Source organism: Hemiscyllium ocellatum, chromosome 5 (assembly GCF_020745735.1).
Source record: "Hemiscyllium ocellatum isolate sHemOce1 chromosome 5, sHemOce1.pat.X.cur, whole genome shotgun sequence".
NCBI classification, from domain to species: domain Eukaryota; kingdom Metazoa; phylum Chordata; class Chondrichthyes; order Orectolobiformes; family Hemiscylliidae; genus Hemiscyllium; species Hemiscyllium ocellatum.
In genome coordinates, this window is record NC_083405.1 from 123,012,067 (window position 1) to 123,023,007 (window position 10,941).

Sequence of the window (10,941 nt, forward strand, 5' to 3'; positions counted from 1 at the left end):
CCAGAAGTGTCAAATAATGAGCTCATACAAGAAGCTACACCGATTAAGGAGAGCCCAGAAATTCCTTTACAATATGAAGTGGCACTGTGAACTTTTATCCATGTTTGAATATGGCCGAAATGAAGTTAGGAGGTAGAACCCAAACTAGGTGTCAGTAAACAGGCTATTTTATTACTAAGCAGTTTGATAGTACCATTGATGACACCTTCCATCACTTTACTGATGAGTTGCTGTTGTGCATGCTGTAGATGGTACATACTGTTGCTACGTTATGTCTGTAATGGAGGGCGCGAATGTTTAATTGGTAACCCCTCACTCTTTGATCTGTGTTATCAATTTTTCAGAGAGAAATACTGAACCTGTTAAATAAATTTAATTGTGATTTTAATGATTATTGCTGAAGACTTTTCCTAGTCCCAGCAAATGAACTTTACGGTAAAGTTCTTTCAGAATTGAAAAAAATAATATTATACTCTTAAGATTTACAACATATGAAGGATGATAATCACTTCCTGATTTGTGGAAGTTCTTTAATGGTTGATTTCTTATCTTGTTTTGATGTCATCATTGTTGCTGGGCCCCTGGAGATATCTTTGAATAAGTACCAGATTCATATTAATATCAGGAAAGCTAAACAGCTTACGGCCTCATTGTGGAAAGGTTCCTTTGAGGTAAATGGCAAACTGTGTTCTAGGTGCTGACAGCAAAATCCAGGCTGTTGTTTTGAAACAAATATATCTATTTGTTTAGCATTCAAAGGATTTGCCTTTAACAAAAAATACTGGAAATTATGTGAGGGCATTCAAGGTGGCCACATAATTTAGCTTCATTTGTGTTTTACTGAACTTTAACTAACATTTAGCTTGTGAAACATAGTTTTATTTCATTCAAAATATTTTGTGCTTGTAGATTTGAAAGTGGTCCATACTGCTGAACATGTAGAGCCTGATGTGGCAAAGGAGGCTTCAGTTTCTGAAAAAGCCGTTCAGCAGTTTGAGTGTCTAACTCCAGCCAGAGATGTTCAAGAGCTCAAAGTGACTGAAAACGAGCCTGAAACACTAGAGCAACCTCAACTGGATGAGGAAACACGAGATTTGGAAATTGTGATTGAAGGACCAGTGCTTGTAAAAGAAGACTATCAGTTATGTGAGAATAAGTCAGAACTGATGGAGGTTTCTGGCCCAGAAGTGTCAAATAATGAGCTCATACAAGAAGCTACACCAATTAAGGAGAGCCCAGAAATTCCATTACAAGATGAAGTGGTACAGAAAAGCGAAGAAAAAATTTCTCAAGCATGTCTCAGTAGCAGCATTTCTGAAGCTGAAAAAACTTCCAGTGAAAGTACATCAGATATGAGTTCACCTGTTGAAAACAATACTGTCAAAGTTTTTGGAGAAACCTGCAATAACTACACACAGAACAACAAGTCAAGCGTTTCTTCGCATTTTGTGACAGTTTCAGTTGGAGTTTCTCCTGTAACAAATGTGTCTTGTACTTCAGCTGCAGGCACTTTCTCAGGAATTCCTGCATCAACGTTCATACCCATGGTTCCAAAAATAGGCATGGGAAAACCAGCTATTACCAAAAGGAAGTTTTCTCCAGGACGACCTAGAATGAGACAGGTAAACTTTGGTTTTTAATCTGTTAAGTGTAAACAAAATTTGAACACTATACTTTGTCCAATGATGGTGATTGGAAAATTGCTCTATTTTGTGTTATGAAGTTGCAAGGTATGTCAAATAGTGACAAACATTTCAGGGTCTAGAAGGTGACATCAAACAAACATCAGTACTTCTTTTCAGTTGCATTTTCCTATGCTAATCCCAACAGTTTTTAATGTTAATATACAAGTAATTTCAATAATGTAAATTATATACCAAATTCCACTTTTGAAAGGAAAGGTTTTTCTTCCTTGAAATTTTTTTCTATGTAATTAGATTCAAAGTTGCCATAGTCCCAGAAGACCATGGGACTGCTCTCTTTAGACTAAGATGACTCATGGTTGCCATGTCTTAGATGATGTTGAGAAGAAGAGTCCTTCTTGGAAACCTCAGCTGATGGAGCTATTGAAGCTGTAGTACTGGCATCATTTTGCAGTACAAACCAGCATCCAGCGAACTGATTTAACCAATTATATAAATAGATGTTTATTTATTGAAAGCTGAGATTTATTAACCTCCACACGAACTTGAGAATTTGTTTCTGCCAAACCTGTGCACAGAACGTTATTCAGCATCTTTTTAGTCTTGTGTTTAAAAGTCTTGAGTTGTAAATTCATTAAAATTATTCAATTTGAATATCCCATTAGCCTTTGGAAGATATGCCAAAGTACAGTGTGAAGTACAGATGAGTATTTTGAATTGCATTGTAAAGTTTTGAACATAAAATTAAGTTTATGAAAGCCTGGAAGCAAAGAATGGAGAAATTTCACCTATACTAGAGGCACAGGCTTTCTTTTTTGGTACACCAAATGCCAAGTAAATCTATTAAATGTTTGCTTAGAGTACACATTCTTGACAGTGGTTATAAATAAAATCTAACCAAAGAGGGAATACCACTTTGTAACTTGAAATTAATTTAATCATGAAAAACCATCTGTATTTTGCATCTAGCTCAGTGTTGTTTTCAGGAGACTGAACAATGCATTGCTGCTAAGTAATATCTTATTCCCTCCTATTTACAAACTGCTGTTTAGTTGTGCAGATGTATTTTGGGTCTCTTTGCTGTGTTATAATTTTGTGAAGGGATAAGGTATCAAGCCTAATATAGTGAGTTAAATAATGTTTTTTTGATTCTTCTGATTCATTTTCAGAATCATGTTTTCCAACTAATTTTAGCATTTTCTATATAAAATAGTAACAGTTTAAATGCACTACATTAGCTTGTATGCTAAGATTTGTTTCACCCCTTACACTCATGCATGCACATGTACACACCTGTCTAGCAACCACGAGTCATCCTAATTTGGTAATGTGTTCAGCAGGGGAGTAGGTAAAATGTTTGGTACTTCTATTGTCTTCGGGTAAGAATACATTTGGTTGAATTGTGAGCTGTTTGCAGTGGACAACTGTTGTGTTTTTAGATTGCATCCTTCACTGCATTCCAAGAGAGCATTTATTCTTGGTAACTTGCAAATTGCAGGTGATTGTTCTGTGTACTGTCAGAAATCAGAATAAGATTGAGGAGTAAAATTGGATTTTTGGTAATCTGACAAAATTTTAAAGGGCAAATAAGTGAAGCTACAACTTAAAGGTTTGGAGAAATTCAATTTTATGCTTGGCTTCTCCTGGGTTAGATTCTACAGATTTTATAACGATGGGAAGCTGCCAAAGTGAATTTGTTCAGACTTCACTCTGTGGGTAATGTGAGCATTTTCTTCAGTGTGCTATTTTCAAGAATACTGAAATATGTCTTCTTGCCCCAGTGTACTAATGGAATGAGCAGAAGCAATGAGTGTATTTGAAGGAATTTCAATTGGTTCAGCTCAAACTTTAAGTTTAGTTCTTGTGACTTTTAAGTCTCAGTCATCTGCGCATGTGTTGGTTGCTGAATGTCCTAGCCTGCACAGTAAGATTCATGGAGTACAAGTAATAGCTCTTCATTCTGTGGAAAGATTGTTGTGTAGATTCTTATGTTTGCACATTTTAAAGCTTCTTTTTTGATTTAGAGAGTGTAAATCAGAGCCCTAGACTCAAAGATACATTTAATTTTAGTAACATTTTTGAGTCAGAATATTTCTGAGGCAAATATAATTTTGACGGTTTTTTATGTAGATGGGTAGAAGCTAATTGCACACATCTGTGTTTGTTGTGAATCCTCATTTAAAAGTTTACAACTCATCATATTTGGCTTTTTGGCAATGTGAGAAACAAATCAATCAGCTGGAGACAAAGCTTTGGAAACAACAATTTATTATAGTCTCGCAAGAACTAGACGCTTCTGTAATCAAACAGAAATGCGCGCGAAAATAACACATTAAAGCATTCTTATTCAGTTTACAAGTTGCGAAATCACGCCTCCCTTTTGTCATCCTACCATAAACCAATTCCCTCACTTGTTAGTTATTTTTTATCTGGCCATCGTGCTGTCCTTGTCGGCATTCTTTGTTCCTTGTTTGTTACAGCTTGTTCTTTATTCCAGTTTCTATAAGCTTTATTGTGAAATGAAAGTTATTTCCTAGCTTAAAACTATTTTCTTTAAAAGACCCTCTATATTCATGAAAGTCTTAGCCTTAAATATGCTACATGCTACAAGAATTCTGTGACCGTTGTATAATGTTCCCCTTCTCCCCGCCCCCTCCCACAATACACCCCCCTCACCCATCTGCAAAAACAATGTTTCTAATCTCCCACAATTCCCCCTCTTTCTTTTTCTCTAACTGTTGGTTTTGCACTTATTGAGTCTCCTTTAAGTCATTTTCTTATGTTCTGCCCTCTTTCGCCTTTTGGCAATGAGGTTCACAATCTTACATTTTACATTTGTGTTGTTCTTCCTTCGAACTCTAAAAGCATTCTTTGACTTTCTCTTTGTTGCATATCACCTGCTGATTGTAAAAGCATCTGATGATTTATTTGGGTGCCCTCCCCAAGGGATGTCATCAGTCGGCTCATTCCCCATTTTAGGACATTGAACCCTATCACCAGACCCATTAATATCAATAATCCATCGATAGCTAGATTGACTAACCACCTTCCCCAACCAGTCAATCCCCAATTCCCCCATTCCCATCCTTTTTCGTTCCGGTACTGATTAGCAGCCTCTCTTATCTTAGCGATTCTGTCTCGCACATGTTTGGAGATATCAGTAATGTTGGAGGACACCTCAGGTATGTACGTACAACATTCATCACCAATTAGTGCACATGTACCACCCTTCTCTGCCAGCATATAATCCAGAGCCATCCTGTTCTGAAGGGTCGTTGACCAAAATGATTGCCACTAGGTTATTATGCCTGCTACCTGGGATTGGGTTTCGGCCAATGCATCAGCAGTATTGTTGGCCAACTCTTCCAGGGAAGCTGCCAACTTTTGTATTTCTACTCCTGCTCAAGCGGTACCATACGTAGGTATCAAAGTCCAGAGGAGGCGATCTCCTTCGGTTACTTTCTGGGTTACTCGCCTTCCTCCCTGTTTATTCCAAGGTATTTCTGGGGCTCTCTTTAACATCCTCCAGTGGGGAATTATATAAGCAAGGCAGGAGCAGCCACTCCAACCTTTCTGGTTTTGAGGTAGTGTCTGAACTGGATGGTCCCAGCACCCATTCCCGTTACATCCGCCGCTCCAAACGTCACCCACCCAATATGTCCCATTCAATACTCGGGAAATGGTTGTGGCAGTGGCTCGGCTGGTGTAGACATTGTTTGATGATTTTCCTAATCGGAAGGGTGCGGTATCATTCTGATTACAGAAACCAGTGGTATTTACTGCTTTCGGTGGGGAAACTCTAAGGCCATCAATAGCACCCAGAGTTTTCGGGGCTGGTCGAGGGAGCCACCCCCTTTCAAATCTCCAAGTTGTATCATTTGAGCCCGAGTCAAATTGTTGTATATATTACACTTCTTCGCTAAGTAGTATTACCATGAGAGGAATTCCGGATTCCCCATGGTGTGGGATCTCCGCACACATCCAACAGTCGGTATGCCCCTTTAGTTTAGCATAATTCTGACATGAAGTGGTAAAATGATTTCCCCCCCCCCGGCAGCTAGTGTCAATATTATCGTGACAATATAAAGCTGACCACTCATTTCAGCTCACAACCCTATCTGTCTATTCCCTAATCCTTTAAATACCAGGGAGGAGTGAGTCCATGCAACACTTACAATTGTTTTGGGATACAGTTTTTTTTAACCAATTCTTAATCGTCTCTTATCTCAGTCCATTCTTTTTGCTCAGCTTGATTTTCAGAGGGTTGTCTGTAGGATGAGCTTGTCACTCTGCCGGAGGTGAAGGAGTGTCCACCTGGCCCTTAAAACGAGTGTGATGACTCCACCCTTTTCCAGCAGTTCGGACGGCTGTTTCAGTAGTCAGGAGGGTTAGGAATGGTCCCTCCCAGCTTGGGTGCAGTTTGGTATCTTTCCAGGTCTTTATCAGGACCCAATCACCCGGTCGTATCTGATGTACTGCGAACTCAAGTGGAGGTGTCTGGGTCAACAGACCCTTCTTCCTAAGGACAGACAAAGAAGAGTCAAGCGCCACAATATAGTTCTTTTAAAAATTTATCATTGAACTCTACAGTTGGTAATTCCCCTCTTCCACCCAAGAACAGTAATCCAAACATCATCTCATAAGGAGAGAGGCCTATATCATGTCTAGGCGCAGTCGTTGTGCGTAGCAACGTGATAGGTAAACATTTTGTCCATGGTAATCGAATCTCTCAGACTAGCTTAGACAATTGCTGCTTTAAGGTTTGATTCATTCGTTCCACCCATCTAGAGGAAGGCGGGTGCCAAGGAGTGTGGAATTCCCAAGAGTTTTTTATCCTGCCATTACTTCTTGTATGATCTTAGAGGTAAAATGGCTACCTTGGTCTGAATCTATACTTTCCACCACTCCATATCGAGGAATTATATGTTCTAAAAGAGTTTTCACTACTCCCTTCGAAGTAACTGAGGACATTGGAAATGCCTCCGCCCACCCAGTTAGGTGATCCATTAGGACTAATAAGTACTTTTGTTTCCCTACTGGGGGTAATTCTGTGTAATCTACCTGTATTTTTGGAAAGGTCTTACCCCAGGGTTTCTTTCACCTCTTGTCCCTCCCCCCATTACTTTCTTATTAATCTTTTGGCAAGTCGGGCATCCTGCGCATACCTGCTTGGCTAATGTGTATATTCCTTTAAATCTGTACTTCCTTAACACTATGTCACACGTGAGAGGGGAAAGACACAAAAGAGACCTAAGGGGCAACTTTTTCATGCAGAGGGTGGTACGTGTATGGAATCCGCTGCCTTAGGAAGTGATGGAGGCTGGTACAATTGCAACATTTAAGAGGCATTTGGATGGGTATATGAATAGGAAGAGCTTGGAGGGGTTTGGGCCGGTTGCTGGCAGGTGGGACTAGATTGGGTTGGGATATTTGGTCAGCATGGACGGGTTGAACTGAACGGTCTGTTTCCATGCTGTACATCTCTATGACTCTATGGCTTGGGAGCCCCAGTGGCTGCCTTGGTGCAAGGTGGTTCGGATGTTTCTCATGACTGGTTTACTTAATAGCTCCCTTCCATCCGGGAGGATCCGTCTTCCTTAGGCTGTCTTAGTTATCATTACAGTTACTGCACTATCTTCCACCCCAATTTTTAAGCCCAGCAATATAATCAAAAGCCTACCTAATATATTCCTGACATTGGAAGTAGTCTGTAGTAATTGGCCTATCACTTCCTCATCATTTCTTCTAATTAAGGTTGGCTTAAAAATAGGCACCAAGAATTCTCCGCCTTTTACTCCGGAAACCTTAAGATACTCCTTAGTCAATTTAACGCCGGTAGGTCTAAAACTTAGAGATGACCGTGCCACTCCCATGTTCACCAAAAATATTGCCTCCTCCCCTTCAGCTCCCACCTTTTAAGTTTATCCAGGGTTCCCAGTGAGTCTCAGGAGGAAGGAACCCCTGACTCCCCTAATCTTCATCTAAGGTCATTAGGAAAACGGCTTCCCTTTCTCGTGCTAATTCGGGCATTCCCATTTAAAATGCCCCACTTTCCCGCAATGGTAACACCCTACCTGTTGCCCCCTTTCTCGGGTATCTGACCCTTGTCTTTCGTGTCCTCCCCTACCTTTCCTGTTATTTCCTGATCCCATTCTTCTTTTTGTTATTTCTTCTACTGCGGTCACCATCATTTTGGCTTTCTGCTTCTTGTCTTCCCATTTCACATACACTATCTGTGCCTCACGTAACAGTTCTTCCATCTGTCTTTCACTCCATCCATCTAATTTCTGTAATTTCTTTTGTATGTCTGGCCATGATTTAGTTACAAATTGGACCTTTAAGAGTCCCTGTGCAATTGGATTATCGGGATCCATTCCCGAATACTTCCTTGTGGCCTCCTTGAGCCTTTTAAGAAATGCAGAAGGGGTTTCATCCTTCTCTTGTCGTACTTCAAAGACCTTAACAAGGTTTTGTGATCTAGGTGCCGCCTCTTTAATTCCTAATATTACCATTTCTCGTAGATCCCGCATTGACTCCCTATCTATTTTGTCATTATTCTCCCAATGATGGTCAATATTTGGGAACTTCTATTCTGCTGGGGTCCCTTCTTCCCCAGCTGGGTGCTGCTTTTCCCATTCCTGTAAAGCCGCTCTCCTAATCATACCTCGTTCTTCCCCTGAAAATAACGTTCCTAAAATTGCCATCAGTTCTCCCCAGGTATATAAATTGTTCGGCTAGTCCAACCAGATCCTTTATTAAACTTTTCATTTCCTTTTTAAAGGTCCTAACTTCATTGCAAGTAAAGGGAGCATTTACATATCCGATCGCACCTTCCTCAATAGGAACCTCTCGTAAGGGACATAATTTTACATTTTCCATTATCTCTGCCCCTCCTTTACGTGTGGTGGCTCGAGTGATTCTGAGCCCCCTAGGTTCTGCATCTTTTAGTTCAGAGTCAGTTCCTCTTTTTGTGTCTGGACTACTTCGGGAGCTGTAGGCTCGTTCTGGGAAGTAGTATATGGGGGCGGCAAACACGTTAAGGGATCCTATTGTGGCTTCCCTTATTCATTCTTTTTCTGTTCTTATCCTGATTCCTCTGTATTCATGGGACATAATTTTACTCCCGCGCTCCCTATTCAACAAGCCGTATGATCAGACTCCTTTTGACTGTATGTTTCTTTTCAATTGACATATATATTAAGATTTTGACACAGCCAATTCTCATCGGACCCATATTTGGGCCAAAAAATACCAGGCGCCCTAATACTTTCTCTGGTCCAAATGAAACAACAATAGTTTATCATTGTAGCCTTATCATTCTCCCGCGTCTGGGAGTTGTGTTCCCAATTACCCAACATTTTCCCCAAAGGACTGTCGGGTGGAATATATTCCCCTTTAACGTTATTTACAGATCGATCGCTACCCAGGCAACTCCCCGCACCTCCCATTGTTGCTAATTTAATTAATCTTAACGAGGTCCAGTGTCACCTCCTTCCACACCCCCTTCAGGGTCCTAACTAGACACCTTACCTGTCCAATTAATCTGACCAATTATATGCTTTTTGAGACTTCAACTGTTTTCCATAAATCACTTTTATGTAAGGAAAAAGAGATTAGTTAGAAACCGATACTAAGGCAGTCATGACCTGTAAAAAGAACAGGAGTTAACATTTTATTTCATTATCTGTAAAATCCACAACCTTTAAAAGAAATCATGTTAAAATTTCCATAGTAGAAATCAAATTCAAAACAGTCCCGGAATCTCAGGCTCCAGGGAACAAAGCACAAACATTCAATCACCAACAAACGAATGTGCATTCAAACCAAATCACAGAGTTAAACTTTCTACTTGCTGTACAGCTCTTTCTGTCTCCCCCTCTCTCTCACTCGCGCGCGCACTCCATCACACGCGCGCGCACTCCATCTCTCTCTCTCTCTTTCTCACGCACTCCATCTCTCTATCTCTCACGCACTCCATCTTTCTTTCTCTCTCTCTCTCGCGCACTCCATCTTTCTCTCTCGCGCGCGCGCACTACATCTCTCACGCACTCCATCTCTCTCTCTCTGTCTCTCTCGCGCACTCCATCTTTCTCTCTCTCTCGCGCACACTCCATCTCTCATGCACTCCATCTCTCTCTCTCTTTCTCGCGCACTCCATCTCTCTCTCTCTCGCGCACTCCATCTCTCTCTCGCGCACTCCATCTCTCTCTCTCGCGTGCACTCCATCTCTCACGCACTCCATTTCTCTCTCTCTTTCTCTCTCGCGCACTCCATCTCTCTCTTTCTCTCTCGCGCACTCCATCTCTCTCTCTCTCTCTCGCGCACTCCATCTCTCTCTCTCTCTCTCTCGCGCACTCCATCTTTCTGTCTCTCTCGCGCGCACTCCATCTCTCACGCACTCCATCTCTCTCTCTCTCTTTCTCTCTCGCGCACTCCATCTCTCTCTCTCGCGCACTCCATCTCTCTCTCTCTCTTTCTCTCTCGCGCACTCCATCTCTCTCTCTCTCTTTCTCTCTCGCGCACTCCATCTCTCTCTCTCTCTCTCTCTCGCGTGCACTCCATCTCTCTCTCTCGCGTGCACTCCATCTCTCTCTCTCTCTCTCTCTTTCTCTCTCGCGCACTCCATCTCTCTCTCTCGCGTGCACTCCATCTCTCTCTCTCTCTTTCTCTCTCGCGCACTCCATCTCTCTCTCTCTCTCTTTCTCTCTCGCGCACTCCATCTCTCTCTCTTTCTCTCTCGCGCACGCCATCTCTCTCTCTCTCTCTCTCTCTCTCGCGTGCACTCCATCTCTCTCTCTCTCTCTCTCGCGTGCACTCCATCTCTCTCTCGCGTGCACTCCATCTCTCTCTCGCGTGCACTCCATCTCTCTCTCGCGTGCACTCCATCTCTCTCTCGCGTGCACTCCATCTCTCTCTCTCTCTTTCTCTCTCGCGCACTCCATCTCTCTCTCTCTCTTTCTCTCTCGCGCACTCCATCTCTCTCTCTCTCTTTCTCTCTCGCGCACTCCATCTCTCTCTCTCTCTCTCTCGCGCACTCCATCTCTCTCTCTCGCGTGCACTCCATCTCTCTCTCTCTCTCTTTCTCTCTCGCGCACTCCATCTCTCTCTCTCTCTCTCTCTCGCGCACTCCATCTCTCTCTCTCTCTCTCTCTCGCGTGCACTCCATCTCTCTCTCTCGCGTGCACTCCATCTCTCTCTCTCTTTCTCTCTCGCGCACTCCATCTTTCTCTCTCTCTCTCTCTCTCTCTCTCTCTCGCGTGCACTCCATCTCTCACGCACTCCATTTCTCTCTCTCTTT

General features: G+C 42.1%; 1 protein-coding gene across 5 annotated transcripts in view; it reads left to right on the forward strand.

Annotated features, from left to right (window-relative positions):
* The window catches only part of kmt2ca (lysine (K)-specific methyltransferase 2Ca), a 590,636-nt gene that overhangs the window by 294,759 nt on the left and 284,936 nt on the right, over positions 1–10,941 (forward strand). For all 5 annotated transcript variants that reach the window (XM_060825139.1, XM_060825142.1, XM_060825140.1 and 2 more), the window contains exon 14: positions 910–1,622. In XM_060825139.1, the coding sequence (XP_060681122.1) occupies positions 910–1,622 (713 nt within the window). The remainder of the gene's footprint in view (positions 1–909; positions 1,623–10,941) is intronic.